The sequence below is a fragment of the Narcine bancroftii genome, chromosome 7 (assembly GCF_036971445.1).
Source record: "Narcine bancroftii isolate sNarBan1 chromosome 7, sNarBan1.hap1, whole genome shotgun sequence".
NCBI lineage: Eukaryota > Metazoa > Chordata > Chondrichthyes > Torpediniformes > Narcinidae > Narcine > Narcine bancroftii.
This window is the reverse complement of record NC_091475.1, coordinates 183,424,676-183,444,315: the sequence shown is the minus strand read 5'-3', so window position 1 is coordinate 183,444,315 and position 19,640 is coordinate 183,424,676. Positions and strand designations below refer to the sequence as shown.

The 19,640-nt window shown below is 38.5% G+C and overlaps 2 protein-coding genes across 24 annotated transcripts in view; one reads left to right on the top strand and one right to left on the bottom strand.

The window, feature by feature from the left end:
• The window catches only part of LOC138740069 (E3 ubiquitin-protein ligase TRIM62-like), a 34,238-nt gene extending 28,354 nt beyond the window's left edge, over positions 1–5,884 (top strand). Inside the window, exons 7-8 of the mRNA XM_069892494.1 lie at positions 2,006–2,154; positions 5,331–5,884. Of these exons, the coding sequence (XP_069748595.1) occupies positions 2,006–2,154; positions 5,331–5,884 (703 nt within the window). The remainder of the gene's footprint in view (positions 1–2,005; positions 2,155–5,330) is intronic.
• Positions 1–19,640, bottom strand: part of nbeaa (neurobeachin a) — a 1,045,297-nt gene that overhangs the window by 808,163 nt on the left and 217,494 nt on the right. For 17 of the 23 annotated variants that reach the window (XM_069891649.1, XM_069891659.1, XM_069891664.1 and 14 more), the window contains exons 2-3: positions 18,791–18,931; positions 1,294–1,424 (exon numbers count right to left, since the gene is read on the bottom strand). The gene's annotated coding sequence lies outside the window, so the exon portion shown is untranslated. Of the gene's footprint in view, positions 1–1,293; positions 1,425–6,352; positions 6,494–6,605; positions 6,737–18,790; positions 18,932–19,640 lie in introns of those variants that run through there. The other 6 variants (XM_069891655.1, XM_069891654.1, XM_069891653.1 and 3 more) reach the window with 4 other exon arrangements.

Below are 19,640 nucleotides of genomic sequence, written 5' to 3'. Positions count from 1 at the left end.
ATTTTATGAGACAAGGTTAGCAAAGTTGGGATGTTTTTCATTGGAGTGCAGAAGGATGAGAATAAACTTAATAGAGGTCTACAAGATTATGAAAGTCATAGATAGGGTGGAGAGCCAGTGTCTGATTCCCAGGGCAGGAATAGCAAACACCAGAGGACACGAATATAAAGTAAAGGGAGGGAAGTTTAGGAGAGACATCAAGGATAAGTTTTTTTTTTATGCAGAGTTGTGGGTGCCAGGGATGGTGGTGGAGGCTTAAATATTAAGGCTATGTATGAGACTCCGAGACAGGCACATGGATGGAAGAAAAATAGAGGGTTACAGGGTATGGAGGGTTTAGTATTTTTTTAAATAATATATGGGTCAGCTCAACATCGAGGGCTGAGGGGCATGTAGTGTTCTATGTTTTATGTTCTAACATGGTGAAAATATACAATTTTACTATCAGCCTGTGACTGTGTAGTGCTAAGTATCCATCATCCCTAGATACAGAGTTAAAATGAAAAAAGTATTCAGGTGAGATCATGTACCAAAAATCATCTGGTCAATATGGAGCACTTTTAAATAATGCACTTACAGCCAGTATTCTCAGTCAGCAATGTTCACACTGTCTGACTCCTGTTTGTCTGGAACAGAATTCAGTTTGTGCATGGGTACACACATGCCAAGCTCTCTCCCAGCTGTTAAATTTTTAATTGTTTAGGCGGAGTGGATATCAGCATCTGTACAGTCCAATTCATGAATATTAATTTTGGAAGTCCCACATGTATTCTTTAAACCTTGTTTGACACCACGCTGGGTGTACATGCCATATGGTATCAAATTGAAGCAATCTGAGGCTACCCCCTGCAGGAAGTCTCACACCACTTTTTTGTTGAGACCAATTGGGTTTGACTAAATTTTCTTTCCAACCTTAGCCAATGTGGTTTGGAAATTATTTCTTAACAAAGGGAAAGTTTTAGCAAACCGAGACAAATCAGAGCCAGATCTGATGCTGGGCTGGGGGGAAAAAATCAAGCACAAAATCAGGACCATTGAACAACAAGGGTGATTTTAGAGCAGTGTAAATTATTTCAAACATTCAATCTCAAAAAGGGCATAGACCCACAAGAAACAACCGTAGGAGATGATCAGGATAATTATAGATCCTAAGGTGCAGATGTCATTCCTGGCACTTTGTTTAGAGACTATAGTATATCTGCATTTGGATAGTGCAGGCTCTCTGCCTTACAAGTGTCCATGGCAATCTGCAAAAAAAGGTCTTCTTTTAGGCAATGTGATTATTTTATGTACCTGTGTGATAGTTCGATGTATCTATAAACGATGGTTTCAGTATCTCATTGGGATGCATACTAAAGGCTCATTAGTTCCATTTTAGGCCAGCTCCTCCTTACAAAAGGTCTCATCCATTTCAAGCAACCTGTCTGTGGAGAAAATAAAAAAAAATCTTTCACCTGAGCAAACAATGTATCCATATTCTGAATGATATATTTTCAAAGATGAGTCAATTACTTTTCCATGGACAGATTGAAGAAATTGTCTGGTAGAAATGGCACACTATGGGGTCCGTTTAATTGGGCTCACCTTCTATATGCCTCAGTTAGAAGCCAAGCACGTTGTTTTAATAGTTTTGGGAAGTTAAAAACAGCACAACTGCTGTATAAAGAAGTTAATATTTCATACCAATATTAAGCAGACTCCTCTACAGGCCTGACCTGACAAACAAGGTCCTCCACTCTGCATCTGTTTCATAATGTGTAATGAGCAGCTGCATGTCTATTCGTATGCCAAGGTTTATTGTAGGTTTTGCATTATAAACAATCCGAGCACACACCTGGTGCTTGGGCTTCTGGTAGTCCAACATCATCTTTGTATGGAGCTTACATACTGGGTAGTTTGTGAGCTCAGAGATCTCCTATTGCCTACTCTGCTTAGCTTTATTTTGTTTTACTTTAAAGTTTGTTTCTATGGTCAATATTGTAATATATATTCATTATTTTTGTAGCATTAATTCTTTGCTCAATAAACAGCAGCCGGAAATTCATGATGCTGTGATTGATGATGGGAAACTTTCTTCTCTGATCAAGTCAATTGGCAAATTCTCCCACAGTTTATCCAAGAATGAAGTTTCAGTCAGAAAAGCGCTCCTGGCATGTGAGTCTGAGTGTTTTAATTTACAGTAGGGCAAACTTCATAATTCTTTAGCAATTTAAAAATCTATGTTCATGTACTGTGATGTTAAAAGGAAAATAAATCCAAATACAACAATGAACATGATACACAGCAAGTTTCCAGTCTGAAGACATGAATTACAAACTTCATGAACCACATGGTTTCTCGCAAATATTGATTATAATCACAAATCCAAAAATTAAATACAATAAATAAAAGTTTTAGATAGCTCTGTGATATCTATTTATTTATGAAACATAAAATAGCTTCTACATAACACAAAGGTGTTATGGATACCATGGAACAGCCATTCTCATCTCTCATTTTGGTTTCTTCTGTAATTCTACTGACTACATGAAAAACACATTTAAGGGGGAACCACGGACTGAAATCATCAAATTTTTAAATGTTTTACATGTAGAAGTACGGAAGAAACCAATTAAACTTGACTGTTTCAAGGGAAGGGGGGGGGTCATAACCTTTGAGTAGAGTCCTAAGGGGGCCAGAGCCACATAAAGGTTGAGAATAGGTGGTGTAGAAGGATATAGACAGGATTGAGAGTTGGGCAGAAAAGTGGCAGATGGAATTCAATCTGGAAAAGTGTGAAGTTATACAGTTTGGAAGGTCAAACTTGAAGGCAGAATACATGGTTAATGGCAGGATTCTTAACAGTGTGACAGAGAGACCTTGAGGTCCAAATCCATAGATCTCTCAAGGCTGCTGCACAGGTTGATAGGGTAGTTAAGAAGGCTTAGGTGTGCTGGCCTTCATTAGTTGGGGGATTGAGTTCAAGAGTCATGAGGTGATGTTGCTGTGCTCTAAAACTCTGGCTAAACCACACTTGAAATGTTGTTTCAGTTCTGGATATCTGATTACATGAAGCATGTAGAAGCTATGGAGAGGGTACAGAGGAGATTTACCAGATGTTGTCTGGATTAGACAATGTATCATATGAGCTAAGGTAACAGAGCTGGAGCTTTTCTCTTTGGAGTGAAGAAGGATGAGAGGTGACTTAATAGAGGTCTCCAAGATTATGAGAGCCATCAAAAGGGTGAATAGTCAGCACTTTTTTTTCTTGGGGAAGGAGTAACAAACACTAGAGGACATTTATACAAGGTAAGGGGAGGAAAGTTTAGGGGAGATATCAGGGGTAATTTTTTACACACAAGGAGTAGTGGGTGCCTGGAATGCATTGCTCTGGGTGGTGGTGGAGGCTGATACAACAGGGTCATTTCAAAATTCTTAGACAGTCATACGAATGGAAAAAAAAGGTTATGTGTGTGAGGTAGAGAAGGTTTAGTTTCTATAGTTTGGCACAACATCATGGACCAAAGGGCCTGTACTGTGCTGTAATGTTATATTAAAAAATGTACAAAAGGTATAGAGAAAGACCAGTGCTCTCTGGAATCTTTCTGTACCAAAATATTGCCCTACCTCAAGAAATCTTGACTTATTATCCATTGTTGCATTTGTGCAGAGATTAACAGTTTTACATCTCTTTTCAAATAACACACAATTTTTCATCAAAATATTGAATATATATATTTTATTGTGTGTCAAAACCCCTTTCTTTCATGCTTGCTTTCACATCTCTGCTAGTGACATCCTTGCTTGCTTGTAGAATATATTATATCTACCACAACAAAGTAAAAGTCTGTTTTCTCTCTCTCTCTCTCTCTCCCTCTCTCTCTCTCTCTCTCTCTCCTCCCCCTCCCCCTCCCTCCCCCCCCCCCCCCTTCTGGGAATATCTTGGCCTTTCATTTCTCTTTGAGACTGATGTTTCAAATTCAACATCTAGAAAGTTGTGGACCTCATCTTTGATGTAATAAACTCATGCTTAACTAATATCATTATCTTGGATAAACAAAAAACTTTGTCAACTCAAATGAGAAAGCTATACCCACTCTCCTAGGATATCTGAGCAGTTCAACTCCATTAATTATTTGATCTGAACAAAGGTATTTGACCTGAACCATTAAATATTTTTCTTTGCATAGATGCTGCCTGATTTGTAAAACCATTCCAGATTTTTTTTCTCTTATTTTTATTTAATCTATTTTCCCTCTCTTTACCTGCACCTGTGCTATCAGCAAATCTGGCCCTGATACATTGCCTTGACCTGATATGTCAACCATCACTCTATCTCCACAGATGCTGCCTAATCTGTTGTTCTTCCAACAGTTTGTTTCTTTTTTACTCCTTTTTACAGAATCTTGACATCTCTTGTGTCTTTGATCAGCTAGTCATTTTGAACCCCACCATGTTGATTTTCTCACATTTACTGAAGCATTTATTTAGATCTTCTTCACTTCTAAGGTCAGTTAGGATGGGAAATTTTGCACTTTGAAATGCTGTCTACATTCTATTCATAACTAAAATCTTAATCCGCTATTACCCTTTATAAATGTCATGGGCTCACTCTAATCGGAATGTCAAGTTCAAAATCCTATTTTAGTTGCCATGTCCTCCAAGCCCTTGTTGCTTCCTGCATCTACAACTCTCTTCATGTTGAATTAGATTCATTTGCCATATGGTCCTGATTCCCACATACCTCACCCATCCCTCATCACCTAGACTACTCTTTGGCTTCAGAGGTGTTAGCTATTATAGCAACACTTTCTGGAACACTGTCCCTGAATAGTATCTCTTCTTTAGAATAAGATCTTATTTCATTATGTCTTCAGTTACTTAAAAAAAAATCTCTCTAACTCTTTTCCAGAATTGCTTAGTGTTTTGTCATTTTGCCTCTAAACCCCAATGAATTTAACACATGATGTTGTTTTAGTGTAGTTTAATTTAGAGATGCAGCATTGTAACAGGGTCTTCCAGCCAATGATCCCCTGCCACCCAAATGTGACCGATCAATCTACCAACCCATACTTCTTTGGAATATGGGAGGGAACTGGATCAAGCAGACACAGGAAGAACACAGAGAGTGCTGGATTTAAACAAAGGTCACTGGTTTTGAAGTTTGCATTTTCCTCACCTCTATACTAGCAGTGCTGTTTCTGTGGAATATACCCGAAAAATGAACTGTAGCATAATATATCTTATATTGCATTTTCTTTTAATGAACAGAATTATAGCATAATATCAAGTTGTTAAATACGTTTGATTTTATGGATTTAGCTTGAATAATTTTTGGTCTCAAAATACAGATGCAACCACAATTACGCTTGATCCTGTAACTGCAAATGAAAACCTTATCCTTTCTGAAGACCGAACAATTGTACGCTACACAGATGAAATTGTAAAGGCTCCATACAGCCCCAAACGATTTGATGACACTTTATATGTGCTTGGCTCTCAAGGTTTTACATTTGGTAATCATTATTGGGAGGTGATGGTGAAGAGCAAGACTGATTGGGAGATTGGAGTTACTTATTTGTCCATACCAAGGAAAGGCAAATGCTGGTTGGGACGAAACAATGTGTCCTGGTCTTTGGAATGTAGCTCTGATCAATACAATGCATGGCATAATAACACGCCGCTAAAAGTTACTGTCGATGGAAAATTGAACCGGGTTGGAGTTTATTTGAATTATACTGGGGGAATGCTTGTATTTTATGATACAGAAAAAATGGTGCTTTTAGTTTCCTTTTACCATAAATTCACAGAAGCACTTTACCCCATTCTAAATCCCTGTAACAGCAAAGGAGGGAATTTTGCACCTCTAACTGTTCTACAATTGAAAGGAATCGGCCAGCTTTAGGCCATGAATGCTGTTTCAAGATTCAGATTTTATAGCTTCCAAGGAAAATGCTTTTAAGAATGCTCAATTGTTACTTATCTCACTGAGCAGGCAACCCATGGAATTGCTAATTTTATATATTAGTACAGTGGAAAGTATGGATGGGTGTAAAGCCTATCCTGGACCCCATGTTGATGAGCTTAAAATGGACCTCTCAGTTGTTCTGGTTTCTGCATGTGATAAATTGCATTGAATCCCCTGAACTGAAATTTAAGAACACTAGGATGTGTTGTTATTTTGAGCTGTCATTAATGGGTTCCTGCTGTATTGTCAGGAAGGCAATGACTAAATTAATCTCAATTAAAATATATAAACCTTAAAAGAATTTCAGATGATATTACAATAAGAAAGTAAACAATTTTGAGTCAAATCCTGCATCACCATTTATCCTGCAGGATGCCTACAACTTTTTGGAGGAAGTCTGCATACCTGAAAAATTCATTGTCGGTCATTCACTCTACTGCATGCCCAACCACCGAGACTGTTACACTCAGATTCTTGCAGTCTAAAAAGGCACCCAGTGTGATCGACCACATGGGCAGTGATTATATTAATTTTTTCAGCGATTTTCCTGACATTGCAGTCTAAAAAACATTAGTGAGTCACTTACATTCTAGAGTTCCTACATTAGAGAGAGGATATTGTATCCAAAAATATACTTTATTCACAAAAAATTATTTACCAAGCAAGAAAACCATTCAAGACTTTTTACATTCATAGTGTCATTCATATCGATACATTCTCTCTCAATACACCATTATCAGTACTGTGACACTTTGCCATTTCTACACATTTTCATTTCACATACCACGTCTAGAAAAAATTCAAATGAGAAAAGTTAGTATTTTTACACTCATAATGTCAGTTATATCTTCACATACTTGTCAATATACATTTTTACATTGTTACATTTGTTCTCTCAATACCCCATTACCTCAACTGAGGCACCTTGTCATTTCTCCCACCCCCCACCACCCCCATTTCTGTTTGGTTGAGGAGCTTCCCTTCAGTCTTAGTTCTCAGTAATTGAAGGACTTTAGACTGTGGTTCTTCCCCACAGCGCCCTCACGTTGGCTGCATCAAGCCTCAGAGTGTCCCTCAGCACATACTCCTGCAGTCTGGAATGCACCAATTGGCAGCATTCCTGGTCCATCATCTCAGTATGCTGAAAGACCAAAGAGCGTCTTTCACCGAGTTGATGGTCTTCCGGCAGTTCTGGATGTTGGACTCACAGTGTATCCCTGGGAGCAGCCCATAGATCAGACAGTCCTCTGTCATGCTGCCGCTGGGGATGAATCATGAAGAACTCCCCTGGAACCTTCTTCACACATTCTTTGCGAATCAGCATTCAACAAAGAGGTGGGTGACAATCTCCACTCCACCACAGTCATCCCAAGGACAACGTGCTTGGTTGCACAAGAAGGATTTCACTGGAGGACTCCTCTCACCACCAGCCAGGCCAAGTCATGGTGCTTGTTTGTGAGCCCTGGCGATGAGGCATTCCACCAGATGACCTGGACCCAGTCTGCTTAGGGAATCATCCCACAAATCTATCGAGTCCTCCTCTCTCAGTTTCTGCAGGACGTTCCATGCTGATCACTGCCTGATGGTCTTGTGTCGAAGTATGGCAAAGTCCAACTAACTGGGACATTGCATGGCATCAGGACCAGGCCTATCCTTCGCAACATCTGGGGCAGGTAGAACCTCGGCACATAGTGGCACTTGGCGCCCTCGTGCTTTGGTTTCACACATAGCCTGATGCAGCCACATCCGAAAGTGGTCATCAGGATGAGAGCCACATTGGGTACACCCTTTCCCCCATTGTCTGGCAACTTGTACATGGTTTGCCTTCAGACCCTGCCCATTTTGGACCCCCATATGAATTGGAAAACTGCTCTGATGACTGTCAGGATGGAGGTGCAGGGAATGGGCCACATATGCCACATACAGCAGAACCAAGAGCAGCTCGCATCTAATGATCAGGTTCTTCCCCATTATCGAGAGGGAGCGCTGCACCTAGAGACTCAGTTTTTGCTGGACCTTTGTGATGCACTCCAACCAATTCTTGTTCCAAAAGATTCACAGAGTGAGCTCTGTGATCCACAGCCTTAAGGAAGATGACGGCTCAGTCACATCCTGGCAGAGGATTGGCAGATCATTTTATGCCAATCTGTATAACACTAAGGCTACAGGCAGAATGGCCTCTCAAAAATTCCTGTCCTCTATCACAGAGGTCTGGATCAGCCAATTACACTGGGGAACTGATGGACTCCATCCATTCCTTTGGGTTGAGTAAGACTCCTGCAAGTGATGGCCTACTGGCTGAGTTATACACAGCTCTGTAGGTCTGAGTGGGCCTGGACCTGCTAGACCTGTACCACGTTATGCTCCTGGCAGGCAGAATGTCAGATTCCATGAGAAAGGGCAACATCACCCTCATCTTCAAATAGAAGGGGGAGAAGAGGATATGAGAAATTGGAGACATATTTGATTGCTAATTTTTTTTAGACATACAAAGCATTACAAGCCATTTTGGCTCATGAGTCCATGCCTCAATTACACGCAATTCACCTGCACCCCCGATACATTTCAAATGAATGTTGAATACAAGATCCTGTCCAAGGCCATCGCCAATTGAGTGAAATCTGCCCTGGTGCATGTAATCCACCAAGACCAGACATGCATGATTCTGGACAGGAAGATCTCTGAAAACCTCATGTTGTTCAGGGATACCATCTCCTACGTGCAGGACAGGGAGGTGGACACTTCCCTGGTCAGCTTCGGCCAGGAAAAGAATTCCTGACTGGATATCACACATGCACATAAGGGATGTGCTCTTCAAAATGGGCTTTGGAGAGGGAATCCAAAATTGGATTAAACTGTTATAATCTGATATCTAGAGTATAGTCCAAATCAATGGATGCGAAACAGATAGTTGCCCAATCAAGTCTGGAGTTAGGCAAGGCTGCCCACTGACACCAGTCTTATTTGTGTGTTGCATAGTGCCCTTTGCTGAATCAATCAGGAAGAGGAAGGGCATAAGAGGAGTGACATTGCCAGGCAGTGGAGGCACTCAGGTCAAGGCCTCCCTGTATATGGACAAAGTTAGTAACTTCTGTTTGGATACTCTATTGGTCTGGACAATGACCAACTTATGCGACCATTTTGAGTTCGCTCTAGGAGCCAGGGTAAACTGGAAGAAGAGTGAGGCAATGCTCTTCGGTAAATGGCCCGACGAGTCCACCAACCCCTTCACAGTTAGATCTGATTACTTGAAGGTGCTGGGGATTTGGTTTGGTCGGGCTAAGGTGTGCAATTTTAGAGAGAGGAATGATACAGAAATTATTATCAGAAATAATTCATAAGACAGAATTAGGCCATTTGGCCCATCAAGTCTGTGCCACCATTTGAATCATGGCCGATGCATTTTTACTTTACCCAGAACTTTTGACATCTTATTAATCAAGAACCAATCAACTTCTGCTTTAAATACAGTAAAATCCCTGGAATCCAACATCCTTGGGGATTGATAAATGCCAGATAAGTATATTATCTTGAGATTGCGTGATGAGTGATTGGCAAACTAACAGCGAGGCATGCCAATTTTAATTGTATTTTTTACGTAATTATTTTCTGCAATTTTTCGACTGGTTGCTTTAGGCTGCAGGATGCTTGAATTCTGGATAACAGGAGTTTTACTGTCTTCCCAAAGACTTGACCTTCACAGCCATCCATGCCAACAAATTCCACAGTTTCGCAACCCTCTGGCTGAAGAAGTATCTCATCTCTGTTCTAAAGAACATCCTTTTATTCTGAGGCTGTGCCCTCTGGTACTAGATTGTCCCACTATTGGAAAGATTTTCTCCTCATAAAATCAATTGAGCCCTTTCAATATTCAGTAGGTTTCAATGAAATTCCTCCCCTCCTCCCCACCCAATATTATTCTAAACTCCAGTAAGTACAGGGCCTGAGATCTTCTCTGGAGGAAATTACAGTCTATTTTATCTTGTACTTTCAAGTACTCAAAAACCTCATCCTTAATAATGGATTCTAGAATCTTGACAATGACTGAAGTCAGGCTAACTGGCCAATAACTTCCTATATTTTGCTTTTCTCCTTTCTCACATAGTGGAGCGATATTTGCAATTAACCAGTCCGCTGGAAGCATTCCTGTCTCTAGCAATTGCTGAAAGATCACTAATAATATGCTCACAATCTCTTCAGCAACCTTTCAGAACCCTGGGGTGTAGTTCATCTGGTCCAGATGACTTATCCACTTTCAGCCATTTAGACTTCCCAAGTGCCTTCTCCTTAGAAATAGTAACTTCACTCACTACTGCCCATGACTCTCTCGAATTTCTGACATTTTACTGACGTCTTCACTGTGAAGATCTACTTAAAATTCCTAATAACTTCATTTGCCATTTCTTTGTTCCTCATTTCCACTTCTTCAACATCATTTTCCAGCAGTCTGATATTCACTCTTACCTCTCTCTAACACTTCTTATATCTGAAAAAAATTGATATCCACTTTTATATTATTGCCTTGCAGCTTATTATTTCATGTTTTCTCCCCTTATTTCTTTTTAGTTGCTTTCTGTTGATTTTTAAAAGCTTCCCAATCCTCTAGCATCATGCTAATTTTTCTACTAAGTAACTTGACACTAGTTACTTGAACATTCATCTAAAATCATTAGATAGTGATAAGAAGGAAAACATTTTCTGTATGAGGCTGGGAATAATTCATCTGCTCTGATAGCAGACTGACTGAGGAAAATCAGTACTCAGGAAGAACTCCAAAGGATGGAAAAAGATCAACGACATTGCACCATGTTTTAAGTGAAGTTGTTCAGTGTAACAGAACTGCTTATAAAATATGGAATATGTTTCATTGCGTTTAGAAAATAATGAGGTTGGAGTTTTAGATCTCATTGGGGTACAAATGTTTACAGTGTAATTTAAACTTTATTATACTCTTTGCTTTTGAAATTAACTTTTATTTGAAATGTATGTTTATGCCAGTAAAATAAAGAACCTGATTTATAATTGATTCAAATATGGCTTATAGTGAATTGATTATAAACAGTTACAGTATGTTACAGTTCATTGGAAATGGTTCTGGGATCATATGAAAAGAACAAAAAATATAATTTAGAATATTACTTTGCAATATGGGATTCTTATTGTGTCATGTAAAACAGATTTTATTATTTCCTTTTTTTCACCATTTTCCATTATACATTTTTTACCAGAGATTTTCCTTAAAATAGTGAGTTAAATAGTCACCTGAAAAAAATGGCCTAGAGATTAGTTAGCGCAGCACATTTTTTTAGGGCTTTGAAGTGCAAAGTTGTTCACAATTTAATTTGCATAATTGATTCAGCGGCCTCAGTACATAAATACATTGGGTGCATAGTAAGATGTTTGTTGGAGTATAACGTATTCTTCGTATCCCTTCTTTAAGATAAGTAAACTATGAGGCCCTTGGTTAGGTGAGGCAGAATGATATGCTGTTTGGAAGGAAATTAAGGGCCTCCGTTAGGGAGACTTCACTGACAACACTGAACTTTTCTCAGTGGCCTATTTATTCAAGGAAAGGATCATTTTTTTATAGAAGGAGACAGTCTCAGTTGCTTTGATGGTTCCCTTAGATGTCACCATGAGTACAATTATTCATTGGAGACATGGGTGCACGATTGTCCTGAACAAGGATCAGTGTTTCTTCATGGATGGTACCTGACCTGCTGAGTCATTCTGTATTGTTGAATTCTTCACTCCTGGTTGAGGCAAACTGTTTTAGACCCACTACTTACATTATGGGAACAGCCCTTTTGGCCCACAATGTCCTCTTAGTGGTTTTCAATTTTTTTTTCCACTCACATAATCCCTATGCCATAAGTGGTCTGTGATTCATAATGGATTACTTAAGGAGGTATGAGAGCGGGAAGGGAAAGTTGAAAACCACTGCTTTGGAGCCAATTGTTACTGAAATATTTTGGTTGAGAACAATTGTCATTGGCCTATTCCCTTTGGAGTTATGAAACCATGCACATAATGAGTCAATTAGGTATGATTAAAACAGTGGTTTCAATTTTTTTCTTTCCACTTTCATACCACTTTAAGTAATCCCTTATGAATCACAGAGCATCTATGGCATAGGGATTGCTTAAGGTCATATGTGAGTGGAAAAAAAAAATTGAAAACCACTGGTCTACATTAACCACAATGCCAACATAAACTAATCCCATCTGCTTACATATATTTCATATTCCTTTACTCCCTGCCTATTCATGTGTATGTCTGGATCCCTCTTAAATGTCTCTATTGTAGTTGATTCCATCACCTCTGCTGGCAGCATGTTCCTTGCAAATCTCCATTCAATGTTTCCTCTCTCACATTAAAGCTATAATCTCCAGAATTTCATATTTGCACTCTGGGGAAAAAAAACCCAAGCTATCTACTATGTCTATGCCACTCATAATTTTATTTAAAAATCTATCAGGTCACTCCTCAGCTTCAGTTGCTCCAGTGAAAATAATCCATGTTTGTCCAACCTCTCCTTATACTACAGAATAGGCAACATTCTGGGCAACGTATTTTACAATTACTCCAATGCTTCCATATCCCTTCATTTGTGTGATCTCAATACTCCAAATGTAACCTAACCAAAGTTTCATATAGCTACAACATGACTTGGAATTGACAACAACATTGCTCTCACTGATGGAGCCAAGCATCCCATATATCTTTGTAACCCCCCCCCCCCACCCTTAACCACTTGTGTGGCCACTTTTAAAGAACAATGGACTTGCACTCCAAAATCCCTTTGTCCATTAATGCTCTGAAGGATCCTGCTATTTACTGTTGTTACGAGCCCAGAGGACACCAAAACCCAGCAGCAATAGATATTCACCAAGACAAATGGTTACTCAAACAAAAGTTGCTTTTCATTATTTTTGAACATGAAAACAGGATCAAACTCTAACTTACCACTATTAACTTACTTAACCTAACTTTAACCTCCCTCCTAATTCTAATGTGTGAGTATGTTTAGAAAATTTCTTTAATTCACAGTCCATTCTCACTTCCCATTCCTCCAAGTCCACTGGTTGCAGGCAATTCTTATACTCTGCACAGAATTTAACATTTATGAAGTTTACCAGGCTTTGGTGCTTGAAAGGTTCTTGTCATTTTCAGAGAGAGATTTGTTGTTCGCTGTACACAAACTGATCCCTTCTAATCAGCCACATCAGTGTCTTGCCGAAGAAACTTGTTCCATCAGGGTTTTCCAGATGATAACCTCTTTCTTCCAGGTCACCACAGAGTTCATTTTTGTTTCCCTTATTTCAAATGAAACATTATGCAGCCAGTTCTCTCCTCTTGTATGGACCACAAGGGCTTTGACCAGGCTGAACTAAGCACTCACCACCCATCTTCAAAAATGGGGTGTATCCACAAGCTTGCCAGCTTGTCCTGTTCCAGTCCCAGCTGAATTCTCTCTCTCTCTCTCTTTCTCTCTCTCTCTCTCTCTCTCTCACACACACACACACACACACACACACACACACACACACATTGCTTGCAAAACCACATGACCCTCTTAGAACAGCATCCTCCACTCAGACAGACTGCACCTCCAAATTTAATCCTCTGAGTTCTTTCATCTGTTGCTTTTCAAAACAACAGTCCATTAGTGAAGTCCCTTGGGCACTCTTCAAAGCTTGTTCAAAGGCATTCAAAGCCAGCTTGTCTGGCTTTAGCAGAGCTCCTGTATTTTAAATGAGATCGGTTTTGAAATGTTTGTATGTGACCTACACTAAAAAAACCTACCATACTTTATCTCCCAAAATCATATCTATATACAATATAAAACACAACATATTCTGTCACACTGTATACTTTTCCCTTGCATTTGACTTTCCAAGATGCATCACTTCACACTTATCTTGATTAAATTGATTAAACTCCATCTGCGATTCACTGCTCAAATTTTCCATCTAGTCTCTACCCTGCTGTGTAATTTGATAATCTGCCTTTCAGCCCACAAATCCATTGAGAATATTCCATAGAACCATTGAATACTACAGCACAGAAACAGGCCCATTTGGCCTTCTAGTCTCTGCCAAAAAAAAATTTTTGTCTAGTCCCACTGACTTGCACCAGTCCATAGCCCTCCATATATCTCCCATCTATGCACCTGTCCAAATTCTTCTTAAATGTTAAAATGAGCCCACATTCACCACTTCATCTGGCCTGACAGTTCTTGAGGTTTCTCTTGCATTTTTTTATATGCCTCAATTACCTCATTTGCTCCATGTTGCCTATACCTATTACACACTTCTCTCTTCTTCCAAACCAGTTCCCCAATATACCTCTAAAACCAAGGTTCCCTGTGCCTTTCTGATCCTGACAGGAAAATACAAATGCTCCTCCAAATGCTCATAAGTCCTAGGCTAAGAATCACTTTCAATCAAAAAATATATATATTGTCTCATGTTGATTCTTTCATTGGAATGTTATTGCAGAATTTCCATTTAAAAATATTTTTATCCAAAAAAAAAACCATTTCCTGCAAATGCCATTGCAATAAAAGATCATTGAGTCAGGCCTCATTTCCTTTTACATCTCAAAATGCTTGCACTGAAGAGGGAGAACGGTTCAGTATAGATTACATTAGTTAAGAAAATATGTGGGGAACAATAATTCACAGCCAAAAAATTGTCTACGTACATATTATTTGTTCAAGTCAGACAGTCAACACGTCAATACCAGTTCAACACATTTGAGCAACTCTAACACTGCTGCTGTTCATCTGCAGGTAAGCTACAACTGACACATAGCAAAACATGGATTGAAGCTTGTAAGGAGGAAGAGCTTTTAAATGGGGGGAGGGGGTGTTCAAAAGAACAGAAGGGTAAAAATATGAAAAAATATTGAATGTAATGTATACAAACAAAATGAAAAAAATCAAAGGATACAAATTTATATTAGATCAGCTGTTAAGAAATATATGTTGGAATCATTCTAATTACAAGGCAATCCTTTTGGTGCTCTTAGTCGAATGGTTATTTAGCTATTTTAATTTTTTTTCTTTGTGATGGATGCAGATTTGTATCCTTGAGGAAATATTAAACACATGGAGTACATTTTCATACAATTTATAATTCATTAATCATCCTGGTTCTAGCAAGGAGGAACTTGCATTAATTCATGTCTCAGCAGAACTTTGCAACTGTGGTGGCTCACCACAAGACAGGCTTGTAAGACACGCGGCCAAAATGGTGCTATCGGGGGTTTCCCTTCCTTCCAGCTCGGGACTCGGAAACCCACTCTTGGGGACCACGTGACGCCCGGATGACATCAGTGCCCTCCAGCGCGGTTCTCAGCCAGGTCCGGGCTAGGAGTATAAGTGGAGCCCAGCAGCCTGCAATAAACTAGTCTGCTCACTGAGCTCAACCCGTCTGGTTGCGTGTGTTATTGCAGGAGCAGTGTAGCAGCCTCCCAAAACACTTCACAGCGAATAGGTTCTTTGATTTGCAGTCACTCTTATTTCGCCAGATCAATGTTCCACACCTTGTAAGTGATAAATGATCTCCTTACAGTAAGATGAACCAAAATACTACTTTATTCCACAATGAGATAAATGACTAAATCACAGGCTGTTTGAAAAGGCATGGACATTATGTTTGCTCACCTTCCTTTCTAAAAATGTTGGCAGCTCAGAATAGAGGAACTGAAGAACTTGCCAATTTAGGCAGGGTAGTTTGTACGATGCACAGATTGGTATCCATGAAATACACAGATATTTGCCTGTAAATACGAGCCTTGACTAGAAGAAGTGGGTACTGCTAATGTGCTGTTAATTCACATTGACATTGAACCACTCAGACAATAGTCTTAAAAGGTACTCATTAAGGATATTTTTAAGTTTTATTATTCTGAGGCAGTAAAATTGCTCCAATCGTTTCTGTTAATAGCTAATACTTCAGAAATTCAGAAGGCTTTTTTGTTGACATTTCCAAGGCCTGACAGCTCTAACCCGGATAACATGGAGATATCATTCACCTCCAAACATTTTTCCAAGCCTCATATCATTTGACTTGGATCTATGTAAATGTTTCTGCGCATTTTATGCAAAAACTGCAATTAGGTCCAATTACTACACACATTTTTTTTAACCAGAAAGGATAATGGGGTGCTCTTCAAAGGATGTTAATGATAATATAGAGATATGAGTCACAAGGAGTGAAACATACTTGGCCAGAAAATCAATTATCATAACGAGTTTGATAAAGGTTAGTTACTGGGTAAAACAAAATTGGAAATTCAAGCAAAAGGTATGGAGAAACAGCATTTTGATTTTGAAAAATCTGTGGATTTGCATCAACCTCTACATTTCTTTACACCATCCATGGATGCATTTCTGTATAAATTTTTTGACTTAAAAAAAAATCAACTGTTACCCTTTATTGCTTTTTTTAAGAAATGAGCAGGGTTTGGCATTTTCTAACATTGCCATATGTTCTCGTTGTAATTATTAATCAGTAGACAAATAGATCGGCTTGAAATTATGTTTCAAATGCTTTTTTTTTGTTGTGTTACGGGGTATTAGAATGGTTATGGATAAATATGTCTTTAAAAGAGATAGATTGTGGGCATATTTTAAAAAAACTGTTATTTAGGAGGGAATTGTGTGTTTATTGCTGTCACATGTAATTTTTGACTACCAAATTAGAACCACAGTGTGAGCAGGGCGATTACATTCAATGAAATTGCTGTGTGTTGTTGATTATTGCACTTGCTTATATAACAATGACTGCACTTCTAAAGTAATTAATTAACCTCCTGGTCACTTGAGTGGTTCTGTTTTATTACTGAAGAATGAACCCATTTGTTGCCATCAATCATAGGATCCATTTAGTATGTATGATTTGTGTTGCAGATGATTTTACAGATTCAGTGTTAAGATCATTGTTTTTGTCACTGCTTTGTGAAGCCTCACTTCATTTAATGTTTCAGTGAACTCTTCAGTTTATATTTCCTGTAGGTCCTTACATTTTTTTCCTGGAATTTCATTGGAAATTGTTAAAAGTAATGACTAAAGCCTGAATTCATCAAATTTTCCTTCATTGTGCTTCTCCACACATTGAAGGTTTTGATTTTACATTGCACAAATAGCAGATGCAAGAGACTATCTCCATTTTATTCAATAAACAGCTGCTGCTTTCACTCCTTCTGCTGCTGCACCAGTGAGAAAGGATTACACAATACTGCACCCTGAACTTCACGAATGAATGAGTGCTCCCAGCAGTGATGTGATAATTAGAGAAAACCATTACAAATTCAGGCTTGCATGTCTCACATTGATTTATTCACCCATGACAAAGCTACATAGCTCTCAAAATAAGATGTGAAGAATGAATTGTACTTTAATGTATTACTCTGGGTAGCATTTGAGTGTTTGTGAAATACATTGAATATGTCTGTAAAAGTAGCATAGATTGGTTAATTCCAATCCAATACACTTGACAATGTGATATATTTGTTATTTATGAAAGGAAACTGAAAAGTTGTTTACATTTAGGGAATCAAGATCATTTACATTAAAGTATTTATCAGTTTCCAAAGGTTTTTGAGGTGGAATCTTCTAATCACAAAATCACTGAGACAGATGCAGATTGAATTTAAAATCTGAAATGCCATATTAAGATAATGTTTCATTTAATTTAATTGCTCAATGGTTTCTAATCAATATGATTCCTCTGTTTGGCATTATTCCTAAAGCTATCTCTTCTGCTGCACTCAGCAGACTATACTTGCCAATGAACATGTTTCCAAACTTTGCCTCCATTTACTTCATTTTCAGTGACGTGATTGTCAGTCCTCCATTGGATTAGGATTTGATCAATATATCAAGAAATTGCTTCTCTTTAATTACTTTCACTCACTCTTATTTGTTGAGGCCTAAATCCTGAGTGATGATTTTCTTGAGGGCAACTATTGCGTTTTTACCGCATTGTGATAGAATGCAGTCTCAATGCATTGAGAAAATGAGTAGATAATATGTTCTGATTGGATTCATTAAAAATACATATATTGGCTAAGACACAACTGGAATGGATGGATAAAAGTATATACTAGTTGAGCCACATGGCCTGTATCTCTACTGTTAATTCTTCTTATGAAGTGAACTTGTGATTTTGTGATCCATTGTGGAAAAGTATATCATGTATTTTTAATGTCAATAAAAGGCACCTTGAATCTTAAACTTGAAATTATTTGGGGAGGTCTGAATCGGTTAATTCCTGTGAGAGTTATAAATGAAATCAAATTATGAGAATACCAATTCTATTAAAACTGTAAGTATAAAATTTTATAATAGACTTAAAAAGTTTCCTTGTTTCAAAAGGAATAATTTTAAATATTTTCTGTATTTTAAGTAACTTGTTCAGTTGGTGTGTATTTCAGCAAGAAATGGAACTATTCCTTTTCACTTGCCTGAAGGCTCAAGCCCCCCAAAAATCATGGTTGAGAAATACTGGTGCATCTTCATGTAAGTGATGGATGTCAGAGCACTGGTATTCCATTCAAGTGTCTCGTGTTTCCCAAGACAGAGGCCAAAACCTGGGAAGCATAAGAATGGAGAAAGAGTTGGGCTCTGAGTTCTGATTGAGGCCTGAGATCAGGTTGGAATTCAAGATGTTAACAAGTAAGACTAGAACTGTGGAGATAGGTTAGAAATTTAGAGATTTCATCGTAAGTCACAACAATTTGTGCACGTTATCAGTGGATTGTGTCAATTAGATTGTTGGGGTGAAAGGATGAATGGTAAGTCTCACAATATTCCCATATGAAAAAAAAAATTACCTGGTTTTTCTGGGGGCCGGACAATAATCACTCCCAAGACAATTTGGTCAAATTATCCCAGCAGTTCTTCAAGAGGTGTGTGATGAATGAAGTAATTTGATCTTATGCTGAAATTGTAGCAAGTGTGAGTTTCTAGAGTGACTTGAAATGAACATTTTCAATTACACAGTGTCAAAATAAATAGTTATGTATCTTAATCTCTATACAAACACATTGGAGCACTGAACTCTAATTTAAGATCTCAGTGAAATGGCAGATGGAGTTTCATAAGTCTATTGCTCCCAGAAAGTGACCAAGGATGGCCAAGAAGGATTGTGACATGTTTGCCTTGATTGGCCGAGAAATTGAGTGTAAGAGTAAGGAAATCATGTTGCAGGTATATAAAACTTTGGCTAGGTTGCACTTGGAATATTGTGTGCAATTTTGGTCACCTCATTTCAGGAAGAATGTGCAGGCTTTGGACAGGATACACAAAAGATTTACCAGGATGCTGCTTGGATTAAAGGGTATGAGTCATGGGTACAGATTGGACAAATGGGTTGTTTTCTTTGGAGCATTGGAGACTGAGGGAAACCTGACAGAAGTTTATAAAATTATAAGAAACATAGTTAGGGTAAATAGTCAGACTCTTTTTTTCCACAGAGTAAAAGTGTCACATACTAGAGGCCATTTGTTTAAAGGAGATGTGCACAGCAAGATTATTTTTTTTAACACAAAGACCAATAGGTGCTTGGAACAGTGTGGCATGATCAATGACCACTTGCAGACATGAAGCAAATAGTCAATGACTTTATTGATCAGAATTCCCAGACATGCTGCTAACTCACTCCAAGATAGGTATGAGGGAGAA